Here is an 18408-nt window from a genome sequence, read left to right as displayed (position 1 = left end):
ACTGGTTAAAGTGGGATTTTTTCTCATTTTTTGCAGTGCATGCTTGGACATTTTTCATTGAGTTATGAAACATTTTAGTCCAGGATTAGGCCTAATCAATGTCTGTGACACCGTCTCCTCCATAAATCTCAGCGTTAAGATATACCTTGCTCCTCTGTGGCATTTTAACAAACCCCAGCCGGGATCAAATAATCCTTTCAGTGAAGATTTTGTATAGACTGGCAGCATTGTGTGTCATTCTAAAGAAAAATGCTGCCGTGTACGTCAGGGTGTCAGAAAACAGCCTCTTTTACAGAGCCAGGAAAAACATATCTGACAGTGAATAAATTTGAAAAAGGACTGGGGTGTGCTTGATGTCAGATGGCTGAAACGGCTTCAAAAGAGAATACATCACTCAAAAGCCAGAGGAAAAAAGATATCTGGCCATCTCATCCGGCTTTTCTTTAATATTTCGAAAGTCAACCGCTATTCTCTTGCTCAAGCCATCTCTCTTTATATACCAATAGCCACCTCATTCCCAGGATATGAGCGTCATCCTTGCATATATATATATGAAACTATGAAAGCTATGAGACAAGCTCAATGGTGTGCACATTTTGTGAGTGTGTATATACAGTGCATCCGGAAAGTATTCATACCCCTTCACTTTCCCCACATTTTGTTATGTTACAGCCTTATTCCTAAATGGATTAAATTCCCCTTTTTTTTTATCAATCTACATACAATACCCCATAATCACAAAGTGAAAAATGTTTTGTAGAAATTTTTGCAAATTTATTAAAAATAAAAAACTGAAATATTGCATGTACATAAGTATTCACACCCTTTGCTATGACACTCAAAATTGAGCTCAGGTTCATCCTGTTTCCACATATCATCCTTGAGATGTTTCTACATCATGATTGGAGTCCACCTGTAGTAAATTCAATGGATTGGACATGATTTGGAAAGGCACACACCTGTCTGTATAAGGTCCCACTGTTGACAGTGCATGTCAGAGCAGAAACCAAGCCATGAAGTCAAAGGAATTGTCTGTGGACCTCCGAGACAGGATTGTATCGAGGCACAGATCTGGGGAAGGGTACAAAAAAATTTCTACAGCTTTGAAGGTCCCGAAGAGCACAGTGGTCTCCATCATTCGTAAATGGAAGAAGTGGATCCACCAGGACTCTTCCTAGAGCTGGCCGTCCAGCCAAACTGAGCAATCGGGAGAGAAGGGCCTTGGTCAGGGAGGTGACCAAGAACCTGATGGTCACTCTGACAGTGCTCCAGAGTTCCTCTGTGGAAATGAGAGAACCCTCCAGAAGGACAACCATCTCTGCAGCACTCCACCAATCAGGCCTTTATGGTAGAGTGGCCAGACGAAAGCCCCTGCTCAGTAAAAGGCACATGACAGCCCGCTTGGACTTTGCCAAACAGCACCTAAAGGACTCTCAGACCATGAGAAACAAGATTCTCTGGTCTGATCAAACCAAAACTGATCTCTTTGGCCTGAATGCCAAACGTCACGTCTGGAGGAAACCAGGCACCTCTCATCATCTTGCTAATACCATCCCTACAGTGAAGCATGGTGGTGGCAACATCATGCTGTGGGGATGTTTTTCAGCGGCAGGAACTGGGAGACTAGTCAGGATCAAGTGAAAGATGAATGGAGCGAAGTACAGAGAGATCCTTGATGTAAACCTGCTCCAGAGCGCTCAGGACCTCAGACTGGGGCGAAGGTTTACCTTTCAACACGACAATGACCCTAAGCACACAGCCAAGACAATGAAGGAGTGGCTTGGGGACAAGACTGTGAATGTCCTTGAGTGGCCCAGCCAGCGCCCAGACTTGAACCCCATTGAACATCTCTGGAAAGACCTCAAAATAGCTGTGCAGCGACGCTCCCCATCTAACCTTACAGAGCTCGAGAGGATCTTCAGAGAAGAATGGGAGAAATACCCCAAATATAGCTGTGCCAAACTTGTAGCTTCGTACCCAAGAAGACTTGAGGCTGTAATCACTGCTAAGGGTGCCTCAACCAAGTACTGAGTTAAGGGTGTGAATACTTATGTACATGCAAAATTTCAGTTTTTTATTTTTTAATAAATTTGCAAAAATTTCTACAAAACCTTTTACACTTTGTCATTATGGGGTATTGTGTGTAGATTGATGAGAAAAAAAATGAATTTAATCCATTTTGGAATAAGGCTGTAACATAACAAAATGTGGGGAAAGTGAAGGGGTGTGAATACTTGCCGGATGCACTGTGTATATATATATATATATATATATACACACACACACACACACACGCACACACACACTAAATGTGCATACCGTTGAGCTTGTTTCCTAGCTTACTAGCAATGAAGGGGTTATGCATAATTTCAGTATGAGCACTGACCTTCATCCCTCAGTGATGTGAATACCATAAACAAATCAAAGCAGCCAAGCAAATTCAAATAGAAAGACAGAGGATGGCCAGCACATTTGCAACATCTGCCATTTTAAAACCTCCTCAGTAAATATCATTCCCTGCGAACGCTACATGACTCTCTGTGGGATGCAAATGCGAGCCAAATCTTTGCCGATGCCACTTTCAAAAAAACATCAAAAACATTCAGCCAGTCATCTGCTGCATTTTTCAATTAAGAAACCTTCTTTTGTTTCAATCACTACTGCTCAGCAACCCGAACTGATATTTCCATCAATTATCTAAACCGCTTATCCTACTCAGGGTTGCGGGGATGCTGGAGCCTATCCCAGCAGTCATTGGGTGGCAGGCGGGGAGACACCCTGGAAAAGCCGCCAGTCCATCACAGGACCCACACACACACACACACACACACCTAGGAACAATTTATTATGGCCCAGTCACCTGACCTACATGTCTTTGGACTGTGGGAGGAAACCGGAGCACCCGGAGAAAACCCACGAAGACACGGGTAGAACAAGCAAATCCCACACAGAGGACGACCTGGGATGACCCCCAAAGTTGGACTACCCTGGGGCTTGAATCCAGGACCTTCTTGCTGTGAGTCGACTGCGCTAACCGCTGGGCCTGTTATTAACTGTAACTGATATTTCTACTACTACTACTACTACTTTCAGCTGTTCCCGTTAGGGGTCGCCATAGCAGATCATCCGTTTCCATCTCTTCCTGTCCTCTGCATCTTCCTCTGTCACACCAGCCACCTCCATGTCCTCTTTCACCACATCCATAAACCTCCTCTTTGGCCTTCCACTTTTCCTCTTCCCTGGCAGCTCCATATTCAGCATCCTTCTCCCAATATGCCCAGCATCTCTTCTCCACACATGTCCAAACCATCTCAATCTTGCCTCTCTTGCGTTGTCTCCAAACTGATATTTACTTATCATAATACGTTTCAGGAAAATCGTAATATTAAACAATAGCCCTTTTGATGTTGATCTTGATTTATAATTCTTAGCATCAAAATTTATACATTCTTAGCATTCAATGGTGAGGATACATTGGAGAAAGCCAGACATCATGTTTATGTTGACAATGATACTGACAGGCTGAAAACACGTATGGTTCAACTGAAAATACATTGCTTGACCAGGAATTCGTATAAGTGCGTACTCTGCTTTTTAGTTTTTAATCCCTTCTGTCCACTTATTCTTATGTATCTCTTCCATCACCTTGAAAATTAACATTGGACAAACAATTAAATCCAAAGCCCCTCACAATGCCATGACTTACATCATCATTCAAGTGTGACACTAGCTGGAGTGAAGCCCCATAACCCTGGTAATATTAATGCCTTGCTTGTCCTACTGAAATACACAATCGTGACATCTTACCTTGTTGACCTCCAAGATCTCTCTCCGCTCCTCGCTGGCTGGGCGGCTCTGACTGGCTGAGCGATCTTCGTGTTTTGAACTGTCCTCCTCAACAAAGGGAATCAGTTGCTAGAGGGGACAGATGGGAAATAGGCAAAAGAACAGATGCATCAGTTAACGCATATGAGCAATTCAGAGATTCAGAGATAGGTGGCTCTAGGTGGAACGATGAAAGCCAAAATGCTGTATTATCCATTTTTGTGACTACAAAATGTCACCTGAATTTAGAGAAGAATTACCTGGAATTTACCATCCTGTAACTCTGAAATATGGAAGGGCTAGCATGTAAAAATACAATAATTTATCAGTCAGGGAGTCTAGCTCCCCCCATCTACCATTTGTCTTAATTTTGCACAATCTATCAATCATTTCAAAAGAGCTGGTGTCACTAGTCACATGCTTGCATGCGACTGGGGTAAAACTTACAAGGCTTTGTCCTACTATGCCTCTCTCACCGGTCCAGGTTGGAAATGAGTAAAAGCCTTGAACTGCTGACCTAGCTGTACCACAGTATGAAACTTATATGCACGGTGAGTGCAGTTATAGGTCTGACTTGCATGCATATGGGCAGCCTTCTCCTATGAGTGAATTTCTATATTCAAGATGTCACTGAACTGTGTTATCTTGTTCCCATGGAGTGGTGAAAATGGGGATTCTGTGTAAGCTTTTGGCCACAGGCTGAGCCTCACCCTTCTCTCTTCAATACAGGGGGACAGAGTGAAAGAGAGTGGGAGATTAATTCATTTTTAAATGCTCTGTGTGCTTGACCTTGTCTGCTTGACACTACAGTGTGGTTGATGTTGGAGAGCCTCAAGGCGAGGCCTGCCTTTTCCCTGAGAGCCCCGAGGCTCTGCGGGCTGCTTTGAAACACACTGCCCCCTAGTGGTAAACTGTTGTGACGAGGCGGACAGTAAGGGTCTGCCGTCACATAGCAAGTTAGGAGTGAACGTCTTAGAGTCTCATACTAAAAATGAAACTTAGTGTATGGAACTAGTTTTAGCTTGAGTGTAAACAATATGATGGTGAGTGCCAAACTAAATCTAAGTCTAGGCCATTGAGTTGCATTATGGGAAACTAACCTAGGACGAGTTATCTTGATACAAAAGAAATCTAAACCAGTTTGATTCTCGTGAGTGTTGAGTTTCTTGACATTGATCTACACACCCATCTTGGGACAAAGTTCTTCTGGCTACCTATTTTTTTCTGATAAATGATATCCCCCCTGCCTGCCGACCAGTGAGTGCTGGGATAGGCTCCAGCATCCCCGCGACCCTGAGAGCAGGATAAGCAGCTTGGATAATGGATGGATGGATACCACCCATTTGAGCAATAGGCTCCAATAACAGCTGTGAATAACAACTTCAATGGCCAGTGCGGCGGTGACACGGTAAGCGAGGTCATGTTGCACAACATTTCATTTCATCAAAAACCAACATCTGCAAAGCATCCTTGGTTTAAAACAAAGGTATTCATAGCAGTCTAGATTGTGAAAGGCTGATAAGGTACCAGATTCTCTAAACAATTACCGGCCAACAAAAAGCTGCCGGAGGCTGGGAAAACACCCTGTGCTTCTGGCACAATGCTAATCTAAATGGTGAGTGATTCTTGGGATAATTGCGATCTGGTGCAGCGGCTGACCAGAGGTTTCCACAGCTAGACAGGGGCCCTACACTGCAGAAAAAAAAAAGTCAACCGACTCCAATTTTCTCTTAAAACAAGTTGAAATAGCTAACATACTTGAATTAAGTTGATTTGCATTGCAAACGTTAAATTATCTTATCTCAATAACAATTTTTTCCCCCTTGTTTGAAGAAAAATTAGATTTTCCAACTCAGTACCAAACTAAATTGCTTGTTAAGAAGGAATTTTTTTGCAGTGATGATGCTAATTAGATAGATCTGCTTCATCTGCTAACTTAGTGTAACAGACCTACAGAGACAGACTGACTAACTAGTGAAGAGAGGGAGGGAGGGAGAGACAGACAGCACAGGAGGAAAAGGAAAGAGAGATGGGGCAACAGTTGCTGTTTGAGATGAAATCGAAGATGGCGCCGTACTATGGCGACTCGCTACGAGCTGTTTTTGCCTTGTTTTTTCTCGGGTTACACATCACAGACATCCTCACATGGTCTCTCATCACCAATTGCATCCTGAAGAAGGCACAGCAGAGACTGTATTTTCTGAGGTGTCTCAAGAGTTTTGGTACGAGTACAGAAACTCTTATGAACTTTTATTGCAGTACCATCGAGAGTGTCTTGACAGGCTGCATCACAGTGTGGTTTGGCAACCTGACTGCTCAGGACTGCAGACTGCTGCAAGCGACTGTAAAGACAGCAGCAAAAATCACTGGCATGGAGGTACCACAACTTCATCATATTTACACCACTCACTGCAAAAGGAAAGCCCAAAACAACATCGAGAACACCAGCCACCCCGCTCATGTTCTGTTTTTGCTCCTTCTATCTAAAAAACGTTACTGGAGCATCAAATCCCACACCACCCGTCTCAGTAATGGTTTCTTTCCACAAGCAGTCAGGTTGCTGAACAGCTGATGCACCCTTAAGCACCTTATATTGTTGCATTATCGTATATTTTTCTATATTGTGTATATAATGTATCAATCCTGTGTACATAGTTTATGTAGGTCTGTAGTGTTTTGTTTTGTTTTTTTGAGATGGTGTGTCCTTGTGTCCTTTGTCTTGTGTCCTTTGTGTTAAGGCAGAGAGAGCCAGAGCACAAGAATTTCATTGTATTCCAATACACATGATAATAAAGTTGAACTTGATGAGGAAAACAAAAGAAGGGAGGGGAGAGGGAAACAGAGAAAGGATGAGGCAGACACAAAAAGAGAGCGTGAGAGAGTCAAAAAGAGACAGACACATAGGGACGTAGAGATCTGGAGATCTGGCTCTCTTTCTGAGCTCCAGTCAGTCTCCAGGCAGAGCTCCGTGCCAAACCGAAAGCTGTCTGGCTCTCGGAGGCAGGGAAGACAGAAGACATGTGCAGGATATTATATTAAACAAACTCTTAAGCTTGTCACAATGTCAAGAAATCTCAAAGTAGGAAAGAGGAAAGTTTTTTTTCATTAGATAATGTCAGAGCCATGCCAGCTACATATTGAATTTTAAAGGCAGTGAGATGATTTTGGCAGCATGAAGGGGGGAAAATGAAATGAGTGGAGGGTGGAAGAGATGGATGAATGGAGTGTGCATGTGTGCAGATTTTGTCTTCATGTGTAGCTTTGTGTGTAACCATGAAGGTGTCTGTGTGTGTCCATGTGTGAATTTATATCCATAGCTGCACATGTTTGTTTGTGTGTGCATGCTCTCGTACGGTCTATGCATACGCTTGTGTGTTTGTGTATGTGTATGTGTGTGTGTGAACATGCATGTATACATACATGTGTGTGAAGCTGTGCATGTATTGGTGTGTGCATGAGCCTCCTGGTGCAAGAACCTAGTTGGCCATGTGAGCATGTGTAGCAATGTGCATGTATACTGTTTGTTTGTGTGTGTGTGTGTGTGTGTGTGTGTGTGTGTGTGTGAGAGTGTGAGTGTGTATGCCTGTTTGAGTCATAACTCCTGCCTCTTTTGTGACGATGGATGTGGTTTTCTGCCTGACAAAGAAGAATGAGCTAATGAATTTCTCCAGGTTGCCTCGCTGAAACAAAAGGAAAAAGAAAGAAAAAAAATCCCCCTCCAAAAAAAAAGGGGTGTGAATGAGCAGGGGAAAAGTAAATGAAACAACACGGCCATTCACTGCAGGAAATGACAGAGATGGTAGACAGAGAGTTAGGGAGTCAAAAAGTTGGGATGCAGAAGAGAGACGACGACACAGCGAGAGAAAGAAAGCAGAAAGGGAGAAAAGTAGAGGGTGAAAAAAAAATTGAAAGGGCGAACAATAGAGAAAGACAGAAGCAAGAAAAGGGAGGGAAAGGAACCAATTGTGAGCAGCTATCAGAGAGGGAAAAAAAGTGAGAAAGGAGAGAGAGGTAAAGGGAGCCTGTAGCAAGCAGCTGTCAGAGCTCTGAGTGAGTGAGAGGGAGACAGGGTAAAACAGAGGGAGAAATATGACAGAGTGTAGTCAGAGAGAGAAAGAGGGACAGAGAATAAAGGAGAGATACCAGTAAAAAGGGAGAAGCAGCCAATGGCCGGTGGATATCAGAGAGACGTAGAAAGAGACCGAGGAAGAGAAAAGTGAGATGGAACAAGTTGGAGAACAAGAAAGAAAGAGAGAGAGAAAATATGGAGTAGGGTGGGGAAGGAGAGAGAGAGAGAGAGAGAGAGAGAGAGAGAGAGAGAGAGAGAGAGAGAGAGAGAGAGAGAGAGAGAGAGAGAGAGAGAGAGAGAGAGAGAGAGAGAGAGAGAGAGAGAGAGAGAGAGAGAGAGAGAGAGAGAGAGAGAGAGAGAGAGAGAGAGAGAGAGAGAAATGAGAACTGGGCAGTAATGGCTTTTCTAGCGAAAAACAAAAAAAGTGCTGACGTGTGCATCTCAACCAGCTGTTCATTAAACAGACCTGTGGCTAATTACACAGCCATGAGGTCACAGTGCCTGAGTCATTGATTCCACTTCCTGTTTCAAGCAGCCAATGGCAACCAATTGCTAAGCACCTAAATTCTCCAGGATGATAAATGGCATGCAAGCCAGGGCCAGAATCAACAACCCTTAGCCCCAGACAAACATGGTGAGTGGAGATATTGACTAGTCAGCAATGGGCTGGGTCTGAGAGGAAATAGGTAAATAAATAAGGTGGAGTGGAGACTAAATAAATGAATAGAATAAAAAAATAAAAAACTGCAGTACACCATGATAACCTGTGGATGTTTATGCCAGAATAGCAAAGCCATGCCACTTTTGTTTAAAGAGGCAACTACAAGTGAGAGAAATACAAAACGACCAGGAGATATATCTTTTAAAATGCTTCACAGTAATGCTACTATTCAATATGAAAATGTACGCAATGGCACCCGTGGCAGATTTGTTCCAATTTAAGACTGGTCTCCTCCCACGTGCTCCTTTATCCCTCATAGGAGTCTGGTGAGAGAGATTAGCTCCATGCAAACGCAGAAATTGGGACGGGAGTGCCGTGGTCATAAATCCAATCACACAGTGGTGGATAGACTAGCTGTAGCCCAGGTTGAAGCCTGACATACTGCAAGTCCAGTGTGTGTGAGTGCGCACACGTTTGTGTGTATGTGTGTGTGTGTCTGTGTGTATTGTGTCTTGTGTCGACACGCTTGAATGAGTGCTGCTTTTGTGTGAAGGGTTTGAGAGTACATGTGGCCGTGTCTGTGTACTGAATGCGAACACAAATGGAGTACTGTATGCACAGGTTACTCCACGTATAGCTCTGATGATGTTTATGTTAGGTGTGTGTTATACAGACGTATGCAGGTATGAATACTGGCATGTTGTGTATGTTTTTCCACATAGCCTGTAAACAGACAGGTAGGCAGGTTGGCAGGGAGGAAATGTGTGTCTGAAAGTACAGCTGTTTCAGCGCTGTTATGGAGGTGGTGGGTGACCGTAACCATCAGTAAGGAGGCCCTGGAGACTCACCTGCAGCAGCCAATGAATCTGCTGTGAGCTGAAATAAGACAGACCTGGAGGAAGTGGGGGAGATAACAGTCCCCCAGGGTAGTGGTTTGTGTGTGTGTGTGTGTGTGTGTGTGAGCATAGGTGGGGATGGCAATGACCTACATCCTCTCGACTAACAGCTTCTCAACTCTTAATTTAGTAAGCAATTTATGGGGAATATGCAACATGTGGCCAAAGATGGCCTAACAGTGAAATGTCAAAAGACAGAGAATCGCAAATATTGCTCACACGTTGACTTCTATACCTGACATGTCCTAAACAGCTATATAAATTGTATTACATTGAAAAATAAACTGAAACCACACCAGAGATTCATTTCCTGTGAATCTCCCCTCTCTGCTCCCCTCATTGCTTTCTTATGGTCTCCACAAAGCCATAAAAGGCTGGTGGTCTGACACTGTTGTGTTTTTTTTCTTTTTTGATCAAACTGCCTAAAATATAAATGGTGTATGAAACATGACATTAAGGAGATGTATTCTGGGGCGTCAGAGTGGTATGGCGGTCTATTCTGTTGCCTATTAACACGGGAATCGCCGATTTGAATCGCTGTTTTACCTCCAGCTTGATCAGGCGTCCCTACAGACACAATTGGCCGTGTCTGCGGGTGGTAAGCCGGATGTGGGTATGTGTCTTGGTCGCTGCACTAGTGCCTCCTCTGGTTGGTCGGGGAGCCTGTTTGGGGGGGGGGGGACTAGGGGAATAGCGTGATCCTCCCATGCGCTACATCCCCCTGGTGAAACTCCTCCCTGTCAGGTGAAAAGAAGCGGCTGGTGACTCCACATGTATTGGAGGAGGCATGTGGTAGTCTGCAGCCCTCCCCGGATTGGCAGAGGGGGTGGAGCAGCAACTGGGATGGCTCGGAAGAGTGGAATAATTGGCCAAGTACAAGTCGGAGAAAAAGGGTGGAAAAAATCCACACAAAAAAAAAAAAGAAAAAAAGATGTATTCTAAGGAGAGATGGGCTAATGTCGATCTAATTGGCACAAAAGAGAGGAGAGAAGGAACAGTTAACCTACATATTCTAAAAGATACCTAAGGAGTTGTTATTGTTGAGCAAGCACACGCTGTTCTGCAAAATTCTCAGTACAGCCTGAGTGTTCTACCTGTAGGCCATTCAGCATATATATAGCTGTATAGCTGTCTGATGGAGGATGAGTGATGTATTTGTACCTTTTTTTTTGTGTTTTTTTTTTTTTTTGCATTGCCTCACCTCTGGGGGTATGGAGTCCAGCCCGGCACAGTTCTCGTTGCATTTGTCATAGACGAGGCGAAGCTTGCGGAAGAGCACGGAGAGCATGCGCAGGTGCTCCTGGAGCTTGCCCAGCCTGTCCTGGTGGGTGTTGGGGTGGTATGTCACCCCATTAGGCAACTGAAGGCAACACAGAGGGGTAAAGGTAATGTAGGGTAATTTCTGGGAATAAAAAACCGTGTTAGCTTTAAAAAAAAAGTGTTCATTTACTATCCAAATCAAAAGTTACTGCCTCTACACCACAGTACATGATAGTTTGGCACTAGCAATGAAAGAAAAACATGAAGGCTCATTGTTCCACTAAAGTTAATTTAAAAAAAAAAGCACAAGAAAAAGTTTTACTATTCCCCATTTGGAAACGGTACATTAATAGCCTTTCAATAACGTAATCACACCTCCATTAATACAAATAAGTCTTTTCATGTTATGAATGACAGCCCCCCTAGCACATATGAGCCATGGACGTTCTACACTGCAATTAATACGTTTTGTGGTCCTGTAATAATGCAATTTTAACTACAAAAACACCCTTGGCACACTTGAAAGGTGATCTCTTTCAGGTGCTCCACTTGAATGACCTGCCAATGGCATGACTGCTCTCACACTGTGGCAGCCCATTGACTTTCAGCTACAGTGGTTGTTAAAGAATAATATGGCATGTTACTATTGAAAGGCTCGACAAGCCTCTGGGGATGCTCTGTCTGATTATAAACATCCTTCACAAGCTTGCAACAAGTTTGCCTTCAGGGCAAGCATACCTGCATAGAGACAGAAAGAGAGAAAATGAGAGAGAGAGAGAGAGAGAGAGAGAGAGAGAGAGAGAGAGAGAGAGAGAGAGAGAGAGAGAGAGAGAGAGAGAGAGAGAGAGAGAGAGAGAGAGAGAGAGAGAGAGAGAGAGAGAGAGAGAGAGAGAGCGAGACAGAGATGAGACAGAGATAGAGTGAAAGATGAAGGGGGAGGTGAAAAAAAGGAGGGCCGAGAAGATCCATGAAGTTGTTTGTGAGTATAAAGAAAGCCTGTGATCCTGAAACACAAGTCAAAACATCGCTGTTTGTGCATTCTGTGGTTAAAGGGTTCATGTTTTACAGTTATGTATTCCCTTTCTCCCTGCCTTACTCCTTTAATGAGGAGCAGAAGGATCTTCTCAGAGCCGCAAACACACATCGATGTAAAACCTTCACCGAACCCATCTTAAGGACACTGTCCAAGCTGACCTGCATGTGAACTGAGGAGCAACAAAAGGTCGCAAAAAAGGTCAATGCAGCTGGCACACTGGCTACTGATTAAGGGCCAACATCCTGGTTGTTTTGTTATAGAAAATATACTTCACTTTCTCAAAATAAGAGGAAAAAAACAAGAATGATAACAGCTAACCTCAGAATATTGATGCAAAGATGAGGGGGAGGCAAGCAGCTTGCTTAGCTTGTGTTGTATGTCTTACAACAACACCAGAGAAATTGCTAATCATGTCACCTAACTGATACAAACATGGGCAGAAAAGAGAACATTACACAAATTCAAACCGGTGCTATGCACAGACTTGCCCAGCTGTGTGTATATGCATGTTCTTACTTCTCACATACGTATACACAAAACCTCAAAATGAAAATTTGATGAGCGAGACAGACAGAACAACCACTTTTACCAATAGAGTGCACTGATTGATCCTCTTGGAGTCAAGACTCCAGGTAGCTGGTTTGTTTTACTCCAACAGACACCACAGTCAGGTCCCCATATTTATTAACCATTTAATTTCTTTCCACACGGCATTTCAGCCAAGGACTAACTACTTTATAGAACCCTCTTTGTCCCAGGTAAACTGATATATTCTTGTATCATTACCACTTTAGGTGAAGGGTTGGCTATGACTTTCAGTGTAGAAGCACTGATCCTGATTTATGCGATTCCAGAAACTATTCCAATGAAATGAAGTGTGAAATGGGCAAAGTTAACTTTGGGCATATCTGGTTCAAGATTACCATAGAAACTTGGTTTCCTGTTGGAAAACCACTAAAACTAGAGAGAGTGGAGGGAAACAGAAAATCACCAGTGAAGAATAGAAAACTGAAAGCTCAATTCATCAAGAATAATGGCTGAGTGATGTCCTGTAATCCTATGGCAGAATGGCAGAAACTACAAAAAAGATACATTGGAGAGTGAACATAACTTGAATTCCTTAGATATGAGCTCAGATGGGCACAGACAAATAGACGGAGATAGACAAAAAAAAACAAGTAGGCAGACTAGCAGAAAGATGGACAGAATGGCCCAAACAAAAAGAAAAAACCACAGGCCATTCAACCGCCGGCCTGCCACTAACCTGCATGTTCCTGAGGAGCTGGAAGATCTCCATGGTTCTGAGGACAATGTCCTGGACCGTCTCCTGGCCAATGCGACACAACGAGGCCGTGTTGACATCACGAGCCGCCTGCTGGGCCTGCTGCTGCTGCTGCTGCTGCTGTTGCCCGACGAATGGTGTCGCTAGGGGAGGGGTCGTCATGGAGACAGCAGATGGAGACAGAAGTGTAGGCGGCGCTACCTGCCAGGCTATAATCCACACAGGCACACCTTTACATGCCTTAAGGAAGTATGTTAGAATAACAAGATGAAGATTAGGAAAGCAGAATAAAGACAAGTAGGGAGATATGGGGGCGAGGACAAGTTGAGAAATATATAAAGACAAAAAGAGACTCTCTCTGCAGGTAAAGGAATAAATTCTGTAACGTTAGTATTTACAAAACTGTTCAGTGGCCTGGCACAAGTCTGACAATACACAACACAAAACACATCTCACAACATATCAGTTTACAGTTATTATGAAACAATAATATATTGTAACCATGTTGTATCCCCATCAGCAAACACGTAGTGTTCTCCGTTTAGTTTATTGTCAGTTTCAGTACAGCCAAATATTCTCTACAATAACCACCCAAAAGACTGGGCAAAGTGAGGTAACCTAGCCTCAACAAAATCATTCGGCGTATTGATTTCTATCCAGGCTCGTTCAAACGCACGTTAACTGATTAGTATCAAACAGGTGAGTTTTGCCTCTGCAACAATACAACATTTCGGAAGAAATAGCATGCTAAATTATTTGATCTAAAGACCGTCTTCACAAGTACCATGTAGAGTGGTTGTCACACAACGCGCGACACTTCAGCTAAATTTCAAGCCGTTTCATATCAAAATGCTACTTTGTCACATTCCATAAGACTTTATTCTACAGTGGTTGTTCATATACGCATAACACTACACCTGAAAACTCGTAATATTACCTGTGGAATGACAATTTATCAGTTTGTTGACATGTGTCAAAGCCCCTGCTCTGCTCCTTGAATCTCGGCGCAGCAACTATCGCGAGATCACACGTCATCAAGTCTCCTGGTTGCAGTAAATACTGAAGTGAGAGCGCCTGTTGAAAACGACTTTGAGGCTCATCGTTTATTTAGACAACCGGGCTGTTTCATGGTTTGATTCTCTTCACATTTACATGCTGTAGATTAAATATTATCTATAAGAAATGTAATCAATCCTTTCTAACTGCTTTGAAATGACTTATAGCATTACGGTAAAGAACGGCGCAATGCAAATTGAAACGCGCTCAGTCACATAAGACAAGAGCGGCACACTCTGGTCATTCCATTCATAACATCCAAATGACTAAGTGACCACACTCCATATTACATTTTTTGCCAAATAGTCAGCTCTTGGGTCACCATAACTGTGTTTTTAGTAAACACACAAAAAATTCATGACACTTTAGTGCCTATTCTACTTGATTTATGATTGAGTAGAATCTCTCAGTACATCCTTTTTACCTACTGCTTGCAGTAGCAAACTATGTGATCTACCAGAATTTGAATTACAATAACTAATGTAAAGAGTGTACCAAACAGCCTCCTTTGTCCTGCTATGCTCTCCCTGTTAAATTACTACTCTGACTTATGGTGAGCGGATATAAAGATTTTTATTGGGGAAAGAAAGGAAAAGCTTTGCCTTCAGGCTTAAATGGGGCTGAAAAATTAGATTAAAACGCCTATTACTTAATTTTCCATTGCATATTCAAATTCAGGATTTACAGACAGAATTTCAACTTCCATTTATCTGGAGCACAATTTGTGCTGTAATAACTTTAAGACCATTCACCCTCCTTTTCTCTGAAAACCCACTAATCTAACCAATGCAAAGTACTGATACGGAAAACACTTATGAGTTCACTCGAGTGTCCTAGGTTTCTTAATCGCACGAACGTTGCTGGTTAGCTTGCCATGATGAATAAACATTGCTCTTCCGATCCCCATCTGGTAAACCGCCAGACCGACTGAGGCATGCCATTTGGAAATGAGTTTCTCTGTAATCATCGTGCCTGTGTTCTTGGCTTGGTTAATTGGGATTGGGTGAGAGGCTGGAGATAATGGGGTATTGAGACGAGTATGCTTTTCCTGTTATGAGAATATTCAATAGCTTAATATGCATGGGACTGTATACAAATTTCTACACCATTTGTGTGCATCCTCTGTCACTCTGTTTGCTTGAAGGTGTGTGTGTGTGTGTGTGTGTCTGTGTGTGTGTGTGTGTGTGTGTGTGTGTGTGTGTGTGTGTGTGTGTGTGTGTGTGTGTGTGTGTGTGTGTGTGTGTGTGTGTGTGTGTGTGTGTGTGTGTGTTAATTTTCTGTGTGCTATGAACATGTGCTAATACATCTGTGTGTTTGGTGGCAGGGATGATACCCATGTCCTCAGGCCGTTTGCCTACTATACACCCCATCTATCATCTACTATCGAGGTCTATGGAAAACCAAGGCATGCATTGCTCATGCAAAAGCCTAGGCGATGACAAATGCATTGGTTTCCAATGGCTCCTTCACCTGAATGTTGTCAAGCCAAGCTGTCAGAAGAAAATACGGCCCCTATTCGTCATAAGGTAATACTATCAAGACATTTACATCTATTTTTCCAGAGTATATCACAAATAGATCATTATATCTAGCTCAACTTTATTCCATGAATGCCTCAAAGATGACATATAATGAAACTGAAAGACTGCAGTAGTGAGAGGATTCAAATAAATTGAGGCCTCCAACATGACAACATCAGGCTAACACGTGTGATCTCGACACCGATGTCAAGTTTCAGTCTATCCAGTGTTTGGTCTCTATCCATCCTGCAGAGGTTTGCCATCTGGACCACTGGAACCCCAGCCCCCACTTAAATAAAAATATACCAAGTGCTGTGTGTCTGACAGGCCCAGGCAAGTGGGCTGGCGGCCCACTGCGGTTGGGTATTAAATCCGTCAGCCTCTCTCTCCCAGCCAATTACTTTTGGTCCGGTCCGTTCTAACATTTCCTGAGCCCCGCCCTTTAAGTAGCGGCATTTGGATAAATAGTGGAGTGGCGCAAGATGGACAAATAAAAAGAGAAAAAACGTAAACGTTGTGCTGAAAAGAGGTTGAAGTCCCTTGAGGTTAATGCAGCCAAATGTTTTAGAATAACAGATTATTCATTTGGCGCCTTTTCCCGTCAATCATCTCAGCCCAGTGAGCCCGAAGGCACTGACAACAGAGAGAGCAGCCCATTGGGCCAACGATACCAGTTCAACCGTTAGTTAAGGTTTTGCAGCTAAAGCGGTAAGACAGAAGATAGTATGGATAAGATAAACAATGTTTGGATTTGGCTTGCTGGATAGGGTGCCTTTTGTTGAAACAAGCGCTCGTCAATGTCACTTTTCGTAAACAGACCAATCACAGCCTGGATGGGGCGGGACATTAAAAAAGGTTGACGTGCTACAGGCTACAGCGAACTTTCGAAATGTTTTTACCCCCCCCCCCCCCCCTGTACTCCCAACTGTACTTGGCCAATCACCCTATTTTCTGAGCCGTCCCAGTCGCTGCTCCACTCCCTCTGCCGATCCGGGGAGGGCTGCAGACAACCACATGCCTCCTCCGATACATGTGGAGTCGCTAGCCGCTTCTTTTCACCTGACAGTGAGGAGTTTCACCAAGGGGACGTAGCGCGTGGAAGGATCACGCTATCTCCCCTCGTACAGGCACCCCGACCGACCAGAGGAGGTGCTAGTGCAGCGACCAGGACACATACCCACATCTCCGGCTTCCCACCCGCAGACACGGCCTCTGCAGGACAGGTCTGTATCTGCAGGGAGAACTTTCGAAATGTTGAACTCATAGATCCCTTTTACAGCGACGTCATCCAAAATAGCATGCGCATTTAGGCCAACGGAAGTGGCGTCGCGAAGTGACGAAGAAGAAAACCATGCCTGGAGAGATAGCGCAAGATGAGAATTTTACTGGGGCAGAGAGTGCGTACAGGATTGGTGTCCATAATCAAATTCTGGATACAGTTGTAGATAGCATTCATCGGCGATTTCCGAGTAATGGACTTTGTATGCGGACATGGCTCTTATGGACCCTAAAAACTTTAGTCAGCTAACATCCAGTACCAGTGGCCTTCCACTTCAAGAAATAAGCAAATGGTTGATCAAATCTGATAGCAGAGCAACGGTGGCCAATTTACAGAGTGAGCTCGTGAGTCTGGCAGAACAGTGGACTAGGTTAAAACAATCGGGATTTAAAGAATACACAACCGGGACTACGGAGGATCATGGACCTGAAGGAAATGAAGACGAGGTGGGGACGGTGAACAAGAGCTGATCATCTTGCAAGGACTGTCCAGTGTGTTGCTGCCATATTCGTAGTCAGTACAACCTATTGACCGAAGCATAGCACATCCTGGGCCTTGCTTACAAGTTCCTACTTACCCTGTCAGTAACCCAGGTAGCCTGCGAGCGGAGCATCTCTACTCTGAAATTCATCAAGAGTAGGCTCAGGGCAACTCTATCTCAACAGCACCTGAAGGCTTTTATGCTCATGGCTACTGAGCGAGACGTTTTAATGACCATGGACAGTGACCTGATTATAGATGGCTTTGCTGAGAGGCATGAGCTGCTGCAGAAATTGCTAATTTAAGGAGGTAGGAAATACGTTTATTTTTATTTCATTCTATGATTTGCCTACTCACCAGTCTTTTCACCAACATATTTTTGCCACCTTGCTGCGAGTGCCATTGTGCGAAAATGTGCTCCTTCTAGCCAGCCTCCTCCTAAGAGCAACATGTCCCCCGTGTTCTATTTTACATCTGTTTTACTAAAGTTATTGTTATAAATATTGTTCAGTAATCTTGTTTACATAAAGTGTGGCGTGATTTGTGTGGGTGGTGGTGTATCGCGGGGGGAGGAGGGGGGGTTGGTGGGCCGGTCTCAGTCAAAAAGTCCAGGGCCATTTTTCATTCCTAGTCCGCCCCTGGGAGAGAGGGCAGGAGGGACAGAGAAAGAGGCAGAGACAGACTGAAGCGTAGAAAGAGACAAGTCAAGGAAAAAGAGAGAAAGGATTGCTAGAGACAGAGAAAGACATGCAGAATGTGCAAATGAAAGCCATTTAAACAGAGAGTGGAAGGCAAACAGAGAGGAGATAGACAGGGCTTTCCTTGTGAGGGAATCTTTGATAATCATTAGCTGGGGGAAATCAGACCTGGGATGGATTAGCTACCTTGTGCGTTATGCTGCTACCACATGTTTTGATTAAATACACACTGATCTGATTCGTTTAAGGCTAAGTTCAGGTGGAGAGAAGGGAGTATCAAAGTCCATTCAGCTACACACAGCAGCTCTCAACTCACATGAGTTTCTGAACACTGCTAAAGTCTGGA

General features: G+C 43.7%; 1 protein-coding gene across 2 annotated transcripts in view; it reads right to left on the bottom strand.

The window, feature by feature from the left end:
* Positions 1 to 14036, bottom strand: part of med30 (mediator complex subunit 30) — a 42141-nt gene extending 28105 nt beyond the window's left edge. The window contains exons 1-4 of one of the 2 annotated variants that reach the window (XM_056298541.1): positions 13967 to 14036; positions 13012 to 13269; positions 10653 to 10811; positions 3808 to 3915 (exon numbers count right to left, since the gene is read on the bottom strand). In XM_056298541.1, coding sequence (XP_056154516.1) covers positions 3808 to 3915; positions 10653 to 10811; positions 13012 to 13191 — 447 coding nt within the window. In that variant the 5' untranslated portion in view covers positions 13192 to 13269; positions 13967 to 14036. The remainder of the gene's footprint in view (positions 1 to 3807; positions 3916 to 10652; positions 10812 to 13011; positions 13270 to 13966) is intronic. The other variant, XM_056298542.1, reaches the window with a different exon arrangement.
* Positions 14037 to 18408: the final 4372 nt, after the last annotated feature.

The sequence above is a fragment of the Lampris incognitus genome, chromosome 18 (assembly GCF_029633865.1).
Source record: "Lampris incognitus isolate fLamInc1 chromosome 18, fLamInc1.hap2, whole genome shotgun sequence".
NCBI lineage: Eukaryota > Metazoa > Chordata > Actinopteri > Lampriformes > Lampridae > Lampris > Lampris incognitus.
The sequence above is the reverse complement of the archived record's forward strand: the minus strand, read 5'-3'. Positions and strand labels throughout refer to the sequence as shown.